A 22,239-nucleotide genomic window follows, 5' to 3' on the forward strand; every position below is an offset into this window, starting at 1 on the left:
TTCTCGTTCTGATGATCGTCTCGCCGCTGCTCCGGATGGAGCTGAACGTCATCTGGTTGTGTTTCCTCAACAGCTTCTCCGTCGCTGTGGCTCTGTGCGGCCGCTCTTTTACATCGAGTTCCAAGAACAGCGACACCATTACAGATGGTTTTTGTTCCTGGTACTTTTGTTATACATATGGAGCTGACGAGTGGAATTATGGACAACAGTCCAACAATCCACTCAAGTTAAAACACTACACAATATCTGACCATGTTTACTCGGGAGAAGGCGTTTTTTCTTCTTCTTTGCTTTCGTGTTTGCATTAAAAAAAGGAAAAAAGAAACGCCTTTGGGTTTGTAAATTACTTCTTCTTTTTTTTTGCACAAATGATTCGTCTCTTTACTGTGAGAAAAATGAATATTGGACCAGCACCTTTTACCAGACTGATGTAAAAATTGTGATTTCTGCTTCAAACATAGAGCTAACAATTACAAGTGCTTTACTGTCTATATATAAATAAACCGAACCCATGAAAACTACAAGGAAGATACAATGAAGTATATTTACATTTGAGCTAGCTAGCAGTCTAGCCGGTTTATTGACTCCCCGATACTATTGCAGTTTAAGAGCATTTACTATGACAGCATTAGAGAAAGATGATCCAAAATGAACATTTTGTCAATTTACTCAACCCTATGTCGTTTCAAACTTGTATGTCTTTCTTCTGCGGAACACAAAATAAGATTTAACCCTTTAAAGATATGAAATAATAGTCAGACAAATACATTTTTTAATGGAGTTTTAAAAATGTTTTAATTAATAAAGAGTTTGAAACTTTAGACAAAATATAAAATTATATATATATATATATATATATATATATATATACACAGTGCCTATAAAAAGCATTCATACCCCTTCATTTTTTTCCCACGTTTTTTTTTATGTTGCAGCCTTGTGTTAAACTGCTTTAAATAACTTTTTTTCCCACATCAATTTCCACTCCATACACCATACTGACAGAGCAAAAAACAGATTTGTGACAACTTTGCAAATTTATTACAATTCAAAAACTGAAACAAGTATATTGCATAAGTATTCATACCCTTAACGCAGTACTTAGTTGAAGCACCTTTACAGTCTCAAGTTTTTCTGGAATGATGTGACAAGCTTTACACATCAGCATTTGGCAATTATCTGCTATTCTTCTCCTCACCTCTCAAGCTCTGTCAGCTTGGATGGGGGCTGGCAGACATTTTCAGGTTTCTCCAGAAATATTTGACTGGGTTCCAGCTCAGGCTCTGGCTGGGCCACTCAAGGACATTCACACAGATGTCTATAAGCCACTCAAGCTGTGTGCTTAGGGTCATTGTCCTGTTGTAAGGTGAACCTTCTGCCCAGTCTGAGCTTCTGAATGCTCTGTGCTGAGTTTTCATTAAGGCTATCTCAATATTTTGGTGCATTGAGTTTTTCTTCTACTCTGATGAGTCTCTCAGTCCCTGCCGCTGAAAAACAGCCCCACAGCATGAGGCTGCTACCAGCACACTTTACTTTTGGGATGCTACTCTGCAGGTGATGAGCAGCTCTGGTTTTGAGGTTCATCAGACCAGAGAATCTTGTTTCTCACAAGTTCTTTAGGTGCTTTGTTGCAAATTCCAAGTGAGTTTTCATGCGTCTTCACTGAGGAGAGGCTTGAGTTTGGCCACACCGCCATAAAGACCGGATCGGTGGAGTGTTGCAGTGATGTTTGTCCTTCTGTAAGTTTCTGTAACTTCTTCTATTATGCATAATAGAGGCTACATGCTTCTGTGAATCTTCAATGCAGCAGAATTTTTTCTGACCTCTTCCCCAGATGTGTGGCTTGATGCAATCCTGTCTCTAAACTCTACAGGCAGTTCTTTTGACCTCAGGGCTTGGTTTTTTTCTCTGATAGACATTGCAATACGCAACTTCAACTGTCCCAGAAACTTATGCTATGGAATCATTTCAGTTTTTTTTATTTCTAATAAATTTGCAAGGCTGTCACAAATCTGTTTTTTTGCTTTGTCATTATGGTGTATGGAGTGTAGATTGATGTGGGGAAAAAAGTTAAAGTAGTTTAACATAAGGCTGCAACATAAAACGTGGGAATGAATACTTTTTATAGGCACTGTATATATATATATATATATATATATATATATATATATATATATATATATATATACATATACACACACACATACATATATATACAGTATATATAATTATTATATATAAACCTTTTATTATGGCTCATATGTGAGAATAGGAAGCTCACACTGGAGGAACACAAACACCATTTTATTCAGAAGTCTAAACTGAGCAAAAATATGCAATTTGGTGTAGATTGTTACTTACATGACCAAAAAGTAAAATGAAATTCTGACAGCTTGTAATGTAAATCAGTATAACTGACTACTCACAGAAAATGCATAAATCAGTCGTCAATCGATATCTGCCAATAATGTCTCAGTAAGATGAAATTTTGATATTTGAAATGTACAAATCAACATTGCTCAAAATGCATGTTGTATCATATTTGATACATTCATATTAACATGACTTTTTTTCTTTTTAAAAGACTTATGGATAATTAAGTAAACCTAGTTGCTTCAAACCAATAAGTGTTCATCTTGAAATATTAATAACAATATCAAAGTTATTCTTATGTTTACTTTATAAAAATCATTTACATTGAATATTTCACAGCAAAACAAATTATACTTGGAGGCCTTTTACTTATTCAAAAACGTTTGAACTATCAATCAGATGACAGAGGGCATAGAAGATAGTGTATAACAGGTTCCTCAGCAAAGTTTTAATCATATTGATAATATATTGATAACGAGTATTATATTATTATATTATCATATTGATCATCAAATATGATACTGTAGACTTTATAGGGTTAAAGAATGTTTTAATAAAAAAATAAATAAAAAAACATTAGACCACAATGGAGAGGAAAAAAATCCACTGGAGAAAGTCAAACAGGAACAACATGAGGGTGAGTAAAAACTGAATTTTTGTAAGTAAATTTAGTCTTTTTATCTTTCATCCATTTTGATGTCAAAACAAATGTGCATAAAATGCAAAAAGTACAATGACACAGCCGGTTTGACACTACAGAACTTTACTTGAATTGAATCCAAGTTTATTGTCTATACAAGATATATTTACAATGTCTGAAATAGGGGAAATGAACAATAAAACACTAGATACAACTGAGGTATCAGCTAAAAGCATGTACATGTATTTAACTCGTAAATATCAATCATGATAAACAGTTTGAGATGCGTCATCTGCTTTAGAAAACATCTTATCACAACATGAGGTAGGAGAGCAACGTCTCATTTTCATGCAACAGCAAAAAAACTCTCATCACACTGTAGGATTGGCAACATATTATGCAATGATACACACAAACACTGCATTTCATATCTCAGAATTGCAACTTAAAATATCTTTGCTGTTTACGAAAGTCAATGGTGTTGTTTCTATTACAGTGTTATGCGTGTTCTCAAAAAAAAAAAAGCATGTCTGATTAAAAAAAAAAAAATTTAGTAGTAATGTCTCAGTTATACATTAGAAAAGTTGTGATCAAGATCATAGGGACACATGCTGTGCTGGCAGGTAGTTATTTGTATACTACGTGTATTTTTACCATTCTAAAAAAATGTTTTGTTTATATAATTGTAATTTTCTTTTTTCTTTTGCCATTAATCAGCTCAAGGGAGCCACTGTCCCCTGTAAAATGGGATATTTCCTCTATAATGCAAAATAAATGGTAACTTTGCTGAAAAACTCTAGCATTAGATTGCTTTAAGGTACAGTTTTGCTAATTATACTATACCAGGCCTATACATATCAGATATTCAACATTTCACACCTCTCGTATATGTACAACGTTATCTGTATTCATTTTCTTAACACTGCAAAAGCCAAAACAGGTTTGTGGTTTCAAGAGTCTAAAGAGTACTGTATTCCTATACCCATAAGTCAAATTTAACATGGTATTCTACATAGGAGATATACAGCGCCCCCCTGTGTACAAAATGCAATTTACATGTTTCATAGAATCGTTACAAATGAAAAGGTATACTCTAGAAAGCTTCAGAAATACATTTTAATACCCAAAACTATCAAAAACAGCATTGAAACTGGCTGCTACAGAGGTAACTGTGGTGAAAACAAAAGAAACCTAATACTGATTGAAATTTGAAAATCGTAGTCGACACTGTAGTAATGCATTACAGTGCCAAAACAAATGCTACAATCTCTCAAAAGAACTACACATGAAATCAAAACTGTATATTTATACTTGTATTACAAAAAAAACAAAAACAAAAAAAAACCTCGCTCTTTTCAGTAAGTCGTGTCTCATTTGTCACTGACACACACAGCCTCTCGTATCAAAAGTTTCTAGCATCTATATTAGCCTCTTGAGCACATTTTGTGCCCATTTACATAAAGACTACTCTTCTCAGACAATATGGAGGAACATTTGTTGGAAAGCTTGTATGTGTGAGAGAGAACAGAAAAAAAATCACTTCTGTATTTTACCAATAATTAATCTGCTTTAGCATAACACTATAGTAGCGAACAATACATGCATTATTTTACTCCCTTCTTTCTAAGAATTTAAACTCTTAATTTAAAAAAAAATATATATATATATATGTGTATATATATATATATATATATATATATATATATAATGGGGAAGAGGAAAAGCTGAACAGTGAACACCACCAAAATAACAACAGGTTGTTAATCTCAGTGGGCTCCAATGAAATGGACGAGATGACCCACTGAAGGGAAACACTGAGGCACTGGACAGCATACGTCACTGTTCCCGTTCCCCGCTGGATAGTGTAGGGGTTCTGAGCATCATGCATCCTTACACACTTTATCAACAACTACTCTTCAGTTAGAAATGAGAAAAAATTTCAATTAGAGAGAAGAAAAACAAAACAACAGAGCTTGGGCTATGCCCAAATTTTGCAAATGTGATCAGAAACCTTGAAAGATTATTTATAAGAATTTAGTTAATATATTAATGACTACCATATGTACAAAGTATATATAAATCTTTATTAGTTAATACATTAATTTCTGAATAATTTCAAGAAAAAAAGTTCAAAAATGGCACTCTTTTACAATATAGTTTTGTTTTTTGATTCTTCATACGCTAGATGTATTCACATAAGTCAGGGTGTTTCTTTACATTTTCCTTAAGAGGTTTTGCACTGTACACATTATCAGGTTTAGAAAACTGCTGCGACTTGGCTGACTTTGAATCCGAAGAGTTGTGCACAGTGGAATGTTCTATACGAGATATGTACATCATGAAAGAAGCCTAGATTTACATCCTATATTGTTTACACAATCAATCTGAACTGAAGAAAGAAAGAAAAAGAAAGAAAGAAAGAAAGAAAGAGAAAGAAACTGCTCTAGTGACAAAAACACTTCACTTCCTGTGTCCAGCTTTCTTCATTCATCTAACAGTTAATGTATGATTGGGCATCAGAGGCAGCTGCCCCATTCTGCACGCTTGAGACAAAGCGGGCTTCTTCAACCCTCAGTGACTGGGAGCTAACATGACAGCATTAATTCCTTTACGTCCCTCCCTTGGCCTCCTGTCTGTTTTTCTTCTCTCTGTCAGACCGGTTTGTTCAGTCATCCAGAATAATGACACAGAGGAATGATTAAGGAGGTATATGAAAAAAAAATATTTTAGCTAAACATCCAATACGTGACAGCTAAATCATTTAATATAGCGTTCAAAAATTATAGGTAATTTATCAGCAGTTTTCTAATGAATAAAAAAAATCAGCTCTGGTTTATAGAAGACTGTGACATACTTCAATGCTTAGTTTACAGCTTTAATTGCACTACTAATGGATCCTTGTCGAATTTGCTTAGAAAATTACAAATATAAGGTCTACTATGTGCTTTGTTTGAAAATAGGATGTTGATTTTGCAATTCTGAGCAACTACAACCACTAAGGTCTTATTGGTGCTACAGGTACTCTTTCGGTGCTTAGAAAATTCTCTGAACATAAACTTGAGAGTGAGCTGAACCTCATTTGTACAACTGCAGATGTTCCCTGTAGTTAAATGGGGGCCGAGTTTCATAGTGTTCTCCAGCAGGGGGCGAATGTGAGTCTTTGTTTACTGCATCTTACTGCTGTTTGTCATATACCAGCCTGCAAAGGGTCAGCAGTGCAGACAGGAAACATATAATCAACACCAGACTGAAAAGACAAAAGACAAGCAGGGAAAGAAAATGGAGGAGAGAAGGAGAGGAAGAGGAGGATTATGATCTTAAACCGGGGAGCCTCAGAAAGGGGCCCCCTCTATGTTTCTGAATCACTTGTATTAAGTATAATGATTTAAAGATGCTATAGAATAATATTTTACTGATATTCTTTGTGATATTAACAAAAACTTTCTCCCATTTTTTCTGTAGGAAACAATGACACAAAATTAAAATAAAAAAGTAAACATCCACATGGTTTCTTGATGCTGCAGAGCATTGGCGTCTTGCCGTTTGGCATCCTGGCGCTCCATGTCACAGGTAGTATTTTAGTGAGTGTCAGTTTCCTGTAACCAAAGGGCTGGAAGCGAAAAAGCACTCGAGCACCTTCCCAATGCAACAGAAGGCAAGCGTCCTAGAATAAAATACCTCCACTGTCCCATCAGCCTCTCAGCACGACTATAAATTAAAACAAACATGTACATCCAAAAAATGCTTAACGACTGGTCGAGGGCAGGGTTACACAAAGTCTTTTTACATTAAGCACAAACCTTAAGTCTTTTTTTTTGTGGTGGTGCGACACAAAGGGAATGGGAGACCTGCTCTTTTCTGCAGAGGCTGTCTTGTGTTTGCCTGTGACTCTGCAGGGAGTGGGCGAGCGTGTTCCTGGGCTACAGGCATGGAAGTGTGCGCGAGAGGGGGGTGAGCGAGGAGGAGTTTATCTGGAGGTTACCTCCGGGCCCGGTGAAGAGAGGGAATGCTGGGATTGGGGGCTTGCGGAGGGGGTCGGGGGCTGGGCAGGGCTACTACTGCAGCTCCCCTTGGTGCCAGACTGGGTCATCTGCTGCTGAAGCTGCGAGATCATGAGCTCCAGCTTCTCTCTGGCCTCCCGTTCTCTGCAGAGCTCCTCCTGTAGCTCCTGCCGCTCCGCCTCGGCACACTCCAAACGGCAGCGAAGCTCACACAGCTGCGGACAGAACAAGAGAGGGGTTACATATAGGAACACACAAAATATTCCATACAACACAAATATGAATATGAGTGATTTCTGCACTGCAGAGCAAATCTACAGTGCCATTTTTGAGAGAAGAATCGTGCTGCTCAGTTTTAATGTTGGAGCGGACAACAGTGCATGTGCGTGTGATTTGAGCACTTAAAGGTGCCATAGAATGCATTGATACAATATTTTAAATTGTTCTCTGATATCTACATAGAAGGTATGTGGCTTAGGTAAGGGCAAAAAATCTCCAGAAACGGTTTCACATGTCCATTCACAACTTGATATCTGATGCAGTGTTATTTTAGTCTTATTTATACTATTATAGAACTGTATTTATAAATATTTTGAAGCTTTTTGTATTTTCATTTTCGCAATTTGATATGTATTTGTTCCTTTTATATCATATTTATTCTATATAATTTTTATTTCAAGGCAACATTACAAATTTGTTTAATCTTTTTTTAAAGTGTAACTTTTTCATGTAATATTTATAATAAATGTTATTTCAGCTTCATTTCTACAACTGAAAATTATTTCTAATAGTTCTAATAGTCATAGACTCGATTTACTCCTGTATTTAGCAACATTAAAGCGCAACATCTGAATTGATTAGACTGATTAAATATGTGGTTTAAAAAGTCTGAGCACCACTGCCCTAATTGATAGCTGAAATGCAGAAATCAGGCACAGTGTGCAAATCAGTCGGTCACTGGCTCTCCATCTCAGTGTATTCGTGTATCTGTCTTCCCGTTACTGAATCACTCCCACACACAGATGAGCTGCACTGATACATGCAGCATACTGCACTGGATACAGGAATAATTCAGTTTATCATTGCATCACACAGTCATCTGGGCACACTCAGATAGGCTCTGCTGTGGTCCATGCATGTACCTGTGCGTTGTACTGCGCCTCCTGCTCTTTGGGTAGACAGGCACAGCTCTGCTGCCTGAGCTGCTTGAGTCGGTGTTCCAGCTGCCTCTGCTCCTGCCGCACCTCCCCCAGTCTCTGAGCATGCTCAGTGTGCACTGCCTCCAGCTCGTTCTGCAGCTCCAGCTGCTCTGCAGACAACTCCCTCAGCCTAGCTGCTTCGCCCCCACGCACTGCCTCCAGCTCCTACACACACACGCACATCAATACATGCGTCAAACAATGTATGGCAAAGGTCGAGGGTTTGTAGTGGACGAGTCAGGGGTGATGAAGCTCAACTGTAACATACTCCATTCTGCTCTGGCCTTCACCTTTACTCTCATTATAACAAGGTCTCTCTCTTTTCACAGGACCACAAAAGAGCTTCTCAGGTACACAACTAGTCCATCTCCCTGGCTCTGTTCCAACCTCTAGTGAGCTGCCCATTTAGAAGAACATTTTTAGACATTATAGGCGTGCACCCAACATGAAGGCTGCTCTGAACAGAAAGCAGCAAAATCATGCTGCATTTTAAAATACCCGTTTAGGCCAAAATCTAGGACGGAATCACATGTATCATTTCGCGGATGAGGCAATCCCAAATGCAATACGAAAAACTTAATAATTTTCATCCAAAATGGCAGCAGGAAATGCTGATTATAAATATGCACAGATGCATAAATATGTGCATATATAACGTATAGATAATGTATAGATAAAAATTTTATTAAAAATTGACTATTTCATTGATTATGTGTGCTTGCAATTCATTCTTTGTACTCAGCTTTTCGACTTAGGTTAGATGCCATTTTTAATTTCACATGACAAATTAAAGGCAAAGGGGTTCCAAACTAGGCTATGCAAAGGTGCTTGGGGGTAATTTTCTTACAAAATGTAATTTTAGGTGTGCCAAACTTAAAGTATGAAGGCAGGATATAATTTATTTATTTAAATTTGTATAATGACATTAACATATTTATTTATTTTTTTGATATTATTACTTTTATTTTGCCTCAATTAATGAATTCGCATTAATGAATTATGATGCTTCCTTAGAAGCCTATGTAGACACCAGACAGTTGGGCAGCTCATTATGGTTTGGAACAGAGCCTCTGTGACTCAGGAAGGGATTTGTCTAATCTGACTGTCTCACCATCTCCAGCTGCAGCTGTTTCTGAAGGGTGGAATTCAGCTTTTCTTGCTGCCGCCGGTACATCTGCACAATCTCTAGCATGATCCTGTCCTTGTCGTCCTCAGCTCCACTGTCTTTGCCCTCCGTGGGAATGGGGGCGTGCTGCTTGCCGCCCGGGCTAATCTCCATGGCGACTGACGGAGGAGGTTGGCGGCGCTCGTTCGCTTCGCCCGCGTTGTGAGATTTGGCCTTCTCTGCAATGGAGGAATGAGATGCGGGAAGATCTGAGGGAAAGAAAAGAAAGGGTTAACCACACACACACCTTATCTGTCATGTGCTGAAAGTCTGTGTGACTAATTCTCTGTGGGTGTCTCTCTTTGAAGGTCAGCATGGAGGGGAAGAGCTGGAAGCATCACAGAAATGTGAGGCATGTGGAGAATTTCTCGATCTAAAGTTATTTTTTAATGCTGCCAAGGTGCTACACACGCTCTACATACAAATCACATGCACCAGGCAAACCACAGCAGCCTAGCATGTATGCTTAGATGAGCAACACGGGAGTCCAAAGGGACTGAAAGAGAGAGAGAAAGAAAGAGAGTGTAAGAGAGATACAGCTCATTTGAATGTAGGACAGGCAGGCTGCAGATCTGGCACTGCAGAGCCGAAGAACAGCCTCGCACTGCTGCTAGCCTCTACTGTGACTAAGACCAGTCTGTCACTCAGAAGAATGAGTCAAATATGGAGAACGAGAGACGGAAGGGACACAAGGGAGCCAGGATGGAGAACGGGTACATGGAAGAAAGAGAGACAAAAGACAGGGGAGTCAGGATGGAGACTGGGTGTATATAAAGAAAGAGACAAATTGAGAATAAAGTGAGGGGTGAGCTAAGATGGAGAATGAGTATACTGAAAAACAAGAGACAGACTGAAAAAGAGAGATGAAGGAGGAAGAGAGACAGAGGGCACCTGGATACAGAACAGATACACGGAAGAAAGTGGTACAAGAAAAAATTAAGAAAAAAATAGAAAAGGGGAGCCAGAATGGAGAACGGGTACATGGAAGAAGAAGAAACCGACTGAGGAAGAGAGACAGGAAGAAAGTGAGACGGAAGAGAGAGAAAAGGGGAGCCAGGACGGAGAATGGGTACACTGAAGGGAGACGACAGAAAAAAAGTGAGAAGAAAAGAAAAAAAAAAAAAACAGAGGAAGAAAGCGATAAGCACAGAGTGAGGTGAGCAGTGGGCCAGAGGGGGTTGAAAGAGGATCAAAGAGTGAAAAAAAAGGATGAGTGAGGCACAGAAAAAAAAGGAAAAAGAGAGAGAGACAGGCAGAAGGAGGACGGGAGGAAATGTGGCGTGCTGCGGTGGAGACTGGAGACCCCTCCGCAGCACTCTAGAGCAATCTGACACTCACAGGGACAGCGGCCTCTGTTCATTCACTCTCTCTTCACTGGCAACTATAAAATTTGAGTTGTATTAATCATTAGCAAGACACTCTCAGCAGCTCCTCACCCTTTAAGGGAGTCAACCACATGCATGTCCATAAACTTCTGACCTTTAACGGCACACCATTCTAGCATGTCTTGTGCATATACGTGCATTCATTTACAAGGATAACTAAATGGTGCAGGGGTACAAACCTGTGGTGGGCTGGTTGTCGTGGGTGAGTGTTCTCCTGCTGTAGTGTTGTTTGAGCAGGGCCCCCAGAACCTCATGGCTCACCTCCCCCTCCTTCTGCAGGGATACGTTAGGGGCCACCATCTTATCGTACGTGTACAGGTAGTAACTGCAAACATAACAAACACCCTCAGGCCAGTGCACATACAACGCTGGAACTAAAAACTCCAACATTATCATGAGAATCGTTGCTCTCAGAGAGCCTTTCACGCGAACAGCTGAGCAGGTAATGATGCACTACTAATCGCAATAATCAGATCAGACTGGGATAAATTAACATAAAAAAGAATTTTTTTTTAAACGAACCGGGTCTAGTTGATGTGTGGCAATGCAATTCAATTGCTTTTTTCTTGTTGACTGACTGCGAGCCTTCAGGTCAACTACTATTATTCTCTTATGAGGTTTGCGAATATAAATCTTAAATACGTTTTAACATTGTCTAAAAAGATGATTGGTACAAATGCCATCACAATGATAGGGTCTTGTGATTGGTTGACAAGGCATTGCTATGCGGTTGCTAGGGTGTCCTGAATGGTTTCTAAGGTCAACGCTTGCAGGTCCAAATCAAAGAAACCTAGGTTACCCTAGAAACCTTAGACACAGTCTATAGGACATCTATGGAATTTTGCCCATTTTAACATATGCACTTGCGTGATCCTATTGAAATCCTGGAACAAGGGAATGCTGGGAAAAAAGGGCCATACCTAGGGTGGATGACGGGGCTGTGTCCTGGTTCCTCTTTGATGTCAGGAAACAGTCGACTGAATGCCACTGAAGACTGTAAGTTGCCCTGTACACACACAAGCAAACGCGTATCAATATTAATGAAGCACTTTAGGACCATTTGAATATGAAATGGACTGTTTGAGCTGCATTAAAATACATGTCAACACATATTTGTGCATGAATAATACAGAAATTCTTTAAGGTCTCATTACACACAGATTATGAAGAGCATTTGCGCAGGAGCAGTCAAACAGCAATAATTACACACAAATGTACAAACACACAGAGAGGAAACTTAGTAAGGGGAGAGAGGACGTCTGAAGCAAAGTAAACAAAGAGCAGTACAAACATCCTGCTGTAATATCATGTATGCATGAGAAGAATTCATCCATCAGTGGCCACAGAGCACAGGCTGACAGGTAGAGCATTAATGAAGAGGATAAGAAAAAGACAGCGTTAAGTGAAACAGCCCAGGTGGGTTTCTGGCTGTTTGATTGTTAATTTAAAGACTGGGTGAGGTATATTGGGTGAGAATGTGGCTCAATTTCCACCTTGTTTTAAAGATGTGTCTCGTGTAAAAGGATTTTGAGAGGACGGCCTCTGATTGCGTGACTAGTGAATTAATATTTACACTACAAGCACAATGTAGTCAAATGTCAATATTTTTTGTACACCTTTATTTAACGTCATCTCAAATAAATCACCTGAAAAATACTCTACCGTTAAGAAAATTACAATAAAAAATGTATTTAAAAAAATTATAACAAAAGTTATATAGTTATGTTTTCACACAAATATTAAGCAGCTCAACTGTTTTTGAGCACCAAATCAGCATATTAGAATGATTTCTGAAGGATCACGTGACACTGAAGACTGGAGTAATGGATGCTAAAAAATTCAGCTTTGCCATCAGAGGCATAAATTACATCTTAAAATATATTAAAATAGAAAACTGTTATTTTAAGTTTGAATGTTTTCACAATACTACTGACTTTACTGTATTTTATATAAAATAAATACAGCCTTGGTGAGCATAAGAGACTTCTTTAAACTTTTATACTAACAAAAATTACTGATCTCAAACTTTTGAACTGTACTGTGTTATAAGTAAACAATGCCTTCCTTTGAAAGTGGTTTGCAGTCTGAGCCCCGTTTACACCTAACCCTGCCCAACTGTCATTAGGTCAACCCAAAATCGTCACCCGAAATGAAAAGATGAAGAACACAGGGTGATGTGACACCCAGATGGCTGTTGGGGCTCTGGTGCATGTGAAATTAGATATTTCTGAATGAATGAGTGACTGAAAAAGAAAATGAGAGTAAGGGGTGTGAATGTGGGAGTTGTCTAGGGGTGGGTGGAAGGGTGAGGTCGGTTTTGAGGCATACGATGAGTATGAGTGAGTAAGATAGAGAGAGGCTGTTTCCTGCTTCTTACTAGATGAGGACGAGGGTGTGTGTGGATAAACGGGGAGGCTGTTCTGTGCCTGCGTGTAAACAGAGACATGGAGGAGACGGACCACTTGAAGAACAATTTAGAGAATGCTCAAAATGGGGGCTGTAGGAAAGGAAGTCCCACTGTACACTGCCTTATTAGCCTAATTTCAGCTAAAAAAAGCTACATTTATTAAATAACTTTTGTCAGATCTTATAAATGATTGAACGGTTATTACACACCAAGCAGTTTTGTAGATTTTAGACAGTCCCCATTTTAGCACACATGATACTTGCAGGTCTATTGCTTAGATAGAAAATAGCTGCCCGGGATCGATGCCAAGATGCCTGTTGAGTGGCCTGACTTGCATTAAATGGACTTTGTTGTAAAGTGATGCAGTACCTTAGAAGGTAGCTTTTTTTCCAGGACGCTATCAGACAGCTTGCTGTTAGGTGGGCAGGGTGCAGGACTGGACTTCCTCCCTTGACTGTCATCATCCACCACCTTCTGTGAGAAAACACACAAACACATGCTTTATGAGCACAACCTCATTCACAAAAGTGTTAACACTTAGCTGCAAGCTTTCAGACATGTAATACATCTGATATCACAGAGCTTGTGCATAAATTACCACATTCAATCTGTCCGTCACCTCCTCGGCTCAACGTGTTCGACAAACACGCTGCGAGGCTTGGAAATACGTGCGTGCGTGTGTGTGTGTGTGTGTGTGTATGTGCGCGCGTGCGTGCAAGTCACACACCATGAATCCAGGGCAAGCTCCGTGCTGATGGTTATCAGACTCAGACAGAGCTTAATATAGCTGACACAGAAGGATAGAGACCTTACATTCATCTGACATAACCATTCGCTTAAGACTGCGTGATTCATGTGTTTCTAATGTTTACAATCCGTAACATCCTCTATTTGGCAGAGCAAACCAGAAAGTGCAACGCACATCTTTGTCCCTCCATCACAGAGACACAAAAAGTAGTTGATAAGTGAATGTCAGAGGAGGAAGAAACATGTTAAATTACAACTTCCTGCAGACTATGGGATCTCCTGTTTCCTGTAGCATTAAGAATGAATGGTAATGTTGTCGCACAACATAAAGCAGCTGTACAGTGGTTGGGTGACATGACAACCCCACACACTGGCGCTAAATGTAAGAAAATGTGTGTGTAGGAGATAGGGCTGTTTTTCTTGAGGGAAGAGGAGGACTGCAGCACGAGGGAAGGGTGGGAGGCTGCCGAGGGGGGCAGGAACAATGAGCACACTGCAGTGGTGAGCCCGTCTAACCTTGACAAGCACACACACTATGTCTACCGGCCCATCTCTCCACACTTCACGGCCCAGCCAACACTCCCTCCTCAGCCGTGACGCATGCAATCAAGCAGTCTCCGATCTATCTCCTTTACATTTACAGTCTATGATGCGAGTTCTCATCCCTCGAGAGCCAAGTATGCAATTCTAATGCTTAAAACTGGTTAAATATTTTATGTTTGGAACAGAGTACTAGCATACTGTGCAGTACACACTATAAAAAATAGTAAGTACACCGTTTTGGCTTTATTTATTGACTGATTTTATTATTGCAACATAACAGAAATTATATGGTAACACTTTACAATAAGGTTCATTAGTTAACTACATTAGTTAACATGAACTAATAATGAACTGCACTTATACAGCGTTTATTAATCTTTGTTCATGTTAATTTCAACATTTACTAATACATTGTTAAAATCTTGTTAACATTAGTTAATGCACTGTGAACTAACATGAACTAACAATGAACATCTGTATTTTTATTAACTAACGTTAGTGAAGATAAATAAATACAGTAACAAATGTATTGCTCATGGTTAGTTCATGTTAGTTTATACATTAACTAATGTTTAACTAATGAACCTTATTGTAAAGTGTTACCAATTATATTATTAAGTAAAGATCATGTTCCATGAAGATATATTTACGGTAGGAAATTTACAAAATATCAAAACTTACTTTTTGATTAGTAATATGCATTGCTAAGAACTTCATTTGGACAACTTTTCTCAGTATTTTGATTAGTTTGCACCCTCAGATTCCAGATTTTCAAATAGTCTCAAATTTTGTCCTATCCTAACAAACCACGCATCAATGGAAAGCTTATTTATTCAGCTTTCAAATGATGTATACATCTCAATTTTCGAAAAATTGACCCTTATGACTGGTTTTGTGGTCCAGGGTCACAAATATACATTTCATATATTTGATATAATAGCAATAGTAAACAGTACATACATTCTTTTTCAAAACAGTATAATAAACAGAATGCACAATAAATGTTTTGAACATTAGCATGCTACAAGGTCACATGGCCATATCATGTTTAGTTAATCAAGTGGAGTCCATAACCGTATTTATTAAGGAAATAAATATTGATACTTTTGCACGTTTAATCCACAATTAAACAAAATTGACTCAAATAATGATTCATACAAAAGATATCACTTCCAATTCATTCATCATACTGGAAATAGAAGGTCAAATCAAGTGCGTTGCATTGTGGGATACAGTTAGACACAGCACATTTTATATTAGGCATGCGGGGGGATTCAGTGCATACTGATAATGATCATATTATGCAGAGTATATACACTTTCCATACTGCAGAAACAGCAAAAGTAGTATGCTATTTTGAACATAGCCATTGAGACGCCACATACACTGTTTCATATTAGAGCTTCCAATCTGCTGTACCACGTTAGAAGCAGTGCAGCCTTGACGCAAGACCTTCGAGCAAAAACACAAAAACAAGAGGATTTATCTAGCTAGCCTGCGGCACATGGTGTGAGTAGTGATTGTGATAGTTGTGCGAAAGCTGTGGCCACTGTTTACTGAAAGAGTTATTGCACTGTTCTCCTCAAGGACATGAGAAAATTACACTGGAACAGGTCTCTCCCGCTCCCAAACGCACAAACACGAGATACATTATATAAATCCACCATATATACGTGACGTGATATATAAACAAAGTGGTAAGAAAGCACTAGCTGAGAAGGCCGTTGTAATGTACACAGTTTGTAAATGACAGTTTTCTTGAACGGTTATTTCTCAAGTCCCAAATCCTATGGATCAGGTTGTTATGAGTTTCTCTCTGCGCTCTCTTCCAGGGACGCAACACTTCAGCCGTCTCTAATCTCTTTTTAATTGGTGTGTTAAAGCCCCACACACAATCATACTCTGTAACACTACGTACTTGTGCACGAATGACAAATGTAACAAATCCCTCACGACTCGACATGCGTTCATAACAATAACACACAAACACCCCAAGGACGCAAAGCCTGTTTGTCACAAGCATATGTGATACTCAAAACTCTGCTAAAGAGTGTGTGAGAGAGAAAGGCGGCCAACATCGGTAACGGTGGGAGTTAGCATTCCTGCGGCTCACTCATTTGAAACGTTCTCCTCGCTGCTCCGACACCGCTCGTTCTTCAGTACCAGAGTCCAAGCTGTTTCCTCTTCGCCCCAGATCTCCCACGCGCCCATGTCGGCTCACTAACCTGAGCACCAAAACAACATCCTCGATCAAATTGAGAATGCTTTAAACCCCCGTCAAATTCACGTGTGCTCCCTCGAAACAGGCACAATGAGGTCACTGACACACAAACACAAATTCCACTTTGGCTCTGACAACGAACACTGTAGCATGTGCACACCTGACCGCATCGCTGTATTACTAACTATGGAGATCCCCTGACGAAAACAACTACGAAAACACAACTGTACATACAGAGGTTGACAGGAAAGAGTCGTAAACACAAGCAAGGTCTTTGCAGTTCCCGCACAAGCAAGTTTTATGAGCTACGCCGTTAGAGGGGAATTACGAGCCATACGGGCTGCTGATGAATCTTATCTAGGCCAGCCTCGCACCATCATACAACATGATGACCTTTGAGAGAGAGTGTACGCGTGTACCGTAGGAATGCCATTTAAAGCATATCTGTCCTTTTAGATGTATACATGTGTATAAAAGCATTTAATTGAAACTGTATGTGACACTGAGTTTGTCTGGACTCATGAGTAGCTTCATTATATGTACCTCACACACATAGTTAGCACAATTCGTGTGAAAGGCGGCACACGAGGGTGATTGTGTGTCCATCTGTTGCAGCTCTGGCAGAGGGTATGTACAAAGCGAAATGCAGTGCAAACGGGCAGTTTTCAGTCACAAACACACAGAGGGCTGCTGGGGCCCCTCACTGTACCCCCTACACAGGTCTCCTATTCACACATCATTAGCACTGCTGGAAAAAACGGACATGTGTGAGCCGGGTGCATGGTGGACAAATGTAGGTTGTCGCAAATCCTTTACAAACTCAAAACAATGGCTGTTTTCAAAATGGAAGACTAGCATGTTGTTTATTGCATACTGGGTTTTAGATCGTATATGTTGTTGTCCCATAACCTCATTACATTGCATGTTTAAAGAGATAGATCAAAAATGAAAATTCTGCTTTCATTTACTCATCATTACACAGTCATACATTTTGGAACAACATGAAGGTAAGTAAATGATGGCAGAATTTTTGGGTGAATTATCCTTTTAGTCCAGCTGTCTGTTTTGCATTTGTAATCCAAAAATGTCACATCAAATCACTGAGGACATTACTTCCATTTCATTCGTTACACTGGAAAAGTGTTGTGCATTGCACTGTGGGACTCAGACTATGGCTGAGCTTGATGCGAGCTAAGGAGATAAAACGGAGGAAGTGATGGAAAGAAAGAGAGATCTACAATGGTGACTCTGTTTTTCTTTACTAATGAATGTAAAATATTACATTCCATCCTTGCTAGCGTCAAGTCCTTTGTACTTCCTCACTGAAAAAAAAAATGAAAGCGATGAACAAATTCACTCTAATGTTTAATGTTTAATATGCAGATATATAGACAACAATTCAAACATTTTGGGTAAGTAAGATTTTTTTTAAACAAATTAATACTTTTATTCAGAAAGAATGCATTAACTTGATCAAAAGAGACATTAAAGACATTAAAAATGTTACAAAAGATTTCAATAAGATTTCCATTTCAAATAAATGCTGTTCTTTTAAACTTTCTATTCATCAAAGAATCATGAAAAAATGTATCACGAGTTCCACAAAAATACTTAGCAGCTGTTTTAATATTAATAATAAGGAAATCATTCTTGAATGCAAAATCAGAATATTAGAATGATTTCTGAAGGATCGTGTGACACTGAAGACTGAAGTAATGGCTGCTGAAAATTCAGCTTTGCATCACATGAATAAATTACTTTTTAAAATAGAAAACTGTTATTTTAAACTGTAATAAAATATTACTATTTTTACAGTATTTTTGATCAAACAAATGCAACCTTGATGAGCATAAGGGTTCTTTCAAAAACAAAGAAAAAAACATTTGTACCTACTCTCAACATTTGAACGGTAGGATAGGAATATTTCACTGTAGACATGATAAAAATAAAGCTCAAGCATCAACATAACTTTTGAATATTACAGTATATTTGACACTTAAATGTGATGCAAATACACTTTTTTTTTCATGAAACACGAGCAGATGAATTTAAATGTAAATTCATTCATATGTAAACTGTCCCAACAAAATGAATGTAACAACTGATGCAAGAATGCAAGACACAAATTATTTTCTTGAAGTCCTCGTGTGTTCAGAATAGACAGTCACTCCCAAACTTGTGAATAAATCCAGCAACATTTTGGCTTCTTGCAGCTGTGAATGAGATGTCACTTAAATAATTCGGTAGTGAAAGCTGACCTGGAAGTGTTCGTGGCCAGACTGATTTTGCATACACAAGTAAACATGCATTCCTGACATTACCTGTGATGCCTATACACACACACTGGAGTGCTAAAGTCCATGTCCTACAAAAACACACTAAAACAACCCAAACATTCATAATCAAACTAAAACACTTGCGCAAAAAACAACAACGAACAAACAAAAAAAAAACGAGCAAACAACACACCTCTAAATATCAATACACACACACACACACGGGGATTAAACACACAGGCTCAGACGTGCTCATTCCTGAGAGGATTTGGCTGGCAGCCTGGGGCAAATTTGTTAAGGGAAGAGGGAGGGAGATGAACATTCTGTCTAGACACGGTCATCAATAGTGCACAGTCTGCCTGTCTGTCCCGACAGCCGTCTACACACATCCACTGTTTAATCTACAACATACAACCTGATAAGAACCACACACACACACACACACACACACACACACACACACACAGACCGGCCGAGTTATCCGCTCGCATACTCGCACAGGCAAAACTAACATACCGTGCCGGTGATCACGGATAGGCTTGGAAGACTGAGAGCCGCAAACACACAGAGGAACGGTCTCTCCCCTCTCTCGCTCTCAGATTTCACAGTCGAACAGAGCTCTACCTGTTCCCTTCCCTGCACACGGACGGCTTTAAATAGGCCTATGAATGGGAGATCTGTATGCACGCGTGTTAGAACCGAGTACTCTCAAGTGTGTGCCGGTGAAAAGCAGTAACCGCATAAGCCTCCCATGGCGCGGCTGCGCTAGGCTAACATGCACACAAATAGTCATTGGCATGAGCCTCTGAGGTGTGTTCTCTGGGCTGTGGCACATTTCAGAGGCAGCTGTCAGGGCTCAACCAAACTCTGACTTTGAAAACACCCCGCGATGCTTTCTGTAGGACGTGAGGGGGGCAGAATGTGACCTTCCTCAGTCGGCAGGACACACATACAGTATACACAGTATGTGAGAGCTGTGGTCAAAGGGGCAAAAACACAAGGACAAAACACAAACATCTGGACATTCGCATGGCAGATGTGAATCTCTGTGTTTTTACAAAGGGGGTCACGGCCAACCTTGGATCCATTTTGACTAGCTAAGGAACTTTCAGACTTGATCTGCAGTTTTTGTACTGACACCAATAACAATGTACTTAAGTGCATGATTGATACTAGGGATGGGTCAAGATGGTAGAATAGTCAGTCAATATTATTTTTAACAACAAAGCTTTAAATTATTTCAAAAACTCTCTCAAAAGGGTTTTAGAAGGCTGTTTTAAAGTGTTAAACCACTAGCATGCTAAAACCCTTTCAGAGAAGTTCTGTGTCTAAGAAGTTGTTAGGTTTAAACAACCCCATGAATTCATAATATACATTATTGTTCAAAAGTTTTATTTATTTAAAAAAAAAATTTGTGAAAGAAATAAAAACATTTACTTAGCAAGGAGGACACATTAAATCAATCAAAATATACATTAAAGACATTATGAACATTTATGTTACAAAAGCTTTCCATTCCAAATAAATGCTGTTCTTTTGAACACTCTATTCATCAAAGATTCCTGAAAAAGATAATGAATGAATGATTGTGAAATTAAATGTTTTTCAAGCACTAAATCAGCATATTAGGATGATTTCTAAAGGATCATGCGACACTGAAGACTGGAGGGTAACGGCTAGATAAATATCAGCCTTGCCATCACAGGAATAAATTACAGTTTTACTGCATTTTTTAATCAAATAAATGCAGCCTTTGTTAGCATAAGTGACTTCTTTCAGAAACATTTTTTAAATCTTACCGCCCCAAATATTTGAACAGTAGTTTAGTTTTTGTGGCTTTTAGCTCACATATGTTAGCCTCAAGATTAATCTAAAAGTAACTGTAGTCCTAAACATTGATAAAATTCACCTAAAAAAAATTTAATTTTTAAAAAAAAAAAAAACATACTTTCTCTTCTGGGAAAATAGACCAAATATTTTGACGACTCATCCTGCACTAAATTGATTTTTGTCCAGTCAAATGCTCTCTAGAATGAGAAAGTCTGTCCCCCAATATTATCTGCCTCTTACTATCAATCGCACATAGCAAATCTTGGTTCATGGCTATGAGGTAAAAATGATGCCTACTGGCTATTTTAAAAAAAAAAGGAATGTTTCAATAGTCAGCACATGCAAGAAAATTCCACTAATTAAGGCTAATTATAGTTATTAAACAAAATTATTTTATGGCATCTGTTGGTTAGACAGACTAGTCAATCAGTTGGTTATGGAAAAATCTGATAGATATTCAAAGCATGTAGTCTACCCAAACATTACGTTAGGTGCGTGTGTGACAGGGAGAGGGGGACCCCATCTCTATAGGTGCATGTCATTAAACCGTGTGTATGGCACAGGAGAATCACTAACATGGCAGCTTGACACACAAAACTAGCAGTGCATTTCACTTCTGCCATCTCCAACAGCCCCCGAGAGAAAGACAGACAGAGACGGAAAGCTGGAGAGAGAGGGCAACTGCCCATCCACAGAGAGCAGAGTCTCGTATGCAGAGTTTGAGCTGCAGACACCATACACACACACACACACAATTTCACTCTACGCACTCTACACAAGGGGACTCATGCATTTTACATGGCAGAGCCTGTTAGGGGCCACAGTGACTGGTTTTGCAGAGAAAAAGAGTTGAAAAAAAAAGAGAGCAGTGTCCTACCCATCCCTACAAGAGGAAGCTGTCAGCACACATCCACCCAGTTACCAACGTATAAACACTCACATACTATCAATCAATCAATCTCATATAGAGCAGAAGATAAACGACAGGAGAACAGGACAATGTCACACACAGGGTGTCAGGTGTATATTGTGGACAAAATAAACAAATATATGCCCTTACACACAAAATTGTGCAGCTGACAACCCTAAACACTCTTTGCAATGCAAAATATTTCCATCATACACTACCTTTATAGATTAACCTCAAGGCTAACATATGTGGGCTAAAAGCCACAAAACTACACTGTAACCAAAATGTGAAAAGTTTGGGGTCTTTAAGATATATTTGTTTTTGAAAAAAAAGTATTTTATGCTCACCTAGGCTTGCTTTATTTGTATATATATTAATATATATATGGTTTTTCAGCCATTACTCCAGTATTTAGTGTAACATGATCCTTCAGAAATCATTCTAATATGCTGATTCGGTGTGCAAGAAACATTTTTTTATTATTTTCAGTGTTGAAAAGAGTTGTACTGCTAAATATTTTTCAGGATTCAAAAGAACAGCAT

General features: G+C 38.7%; 1 protein-coding gene across 1 annotated transcript in view; it reads right to left on the bottom strand.

The window, feature by feature from the left end:
• Window positions 1–3,119: 3,119 nt before the first annotated feature.
• Window positions 3,120–22,239, bottom strand: part of LOC107557528 (ski-like protein) — a 33,648-nt gene continuing 14,528 nt past the window's right edge. Inside the window, exons 2-7 of the mRNA XM_016240973.1 lie at window positions 13,540–13,644; window positions 11,684–11,769; window positions 10,943–11,088; window positions 9,325–9,587; window positions 8,157–8,378; window positions 3,120–7,229 (exon numbers count right to left, since the gene is read on the bottom strand). Of these exons, the coding sequence (XP_016096459.1) occupies window positions 6,981–7,229; window positions 8,157–8,378; window positions 9,325–9,587; window positions 10,943–11,088; window positions 11,684–11,769; window positions 13,540–13,644 (1,071 nt within the window). The 3' untranslated portion in view covers window positions 3,120–6,980. The remainder of the gene's footprint in view (window positions 7,230–8,156; window positions 8,379–9,324; window positions 9,588–10,942; window positions 11,089–11,683; window positions 11,770–13,539; window positions 13,645–22,239) is intronic.

The sequence above is a fragment of the Sinocyclocheilus grahami genome, unplaced genomic scaffold (genome assembly GCF_001515645.1).
Source record: "Sinocyclocheilus grahami isolate Dianchi unplaced genomic scaffold, SAMN03320097.WGS_v1.1 scaffold21.1, whole genome shotgun sequence".
Classification (NCBI taxonomy): Eukaryota; Metazoa; Chordata; class Actinopteri; order Cypriniformes; family Cyprinidae; genus Sinocyclocheilus; species Sinocyclocheilus grahami.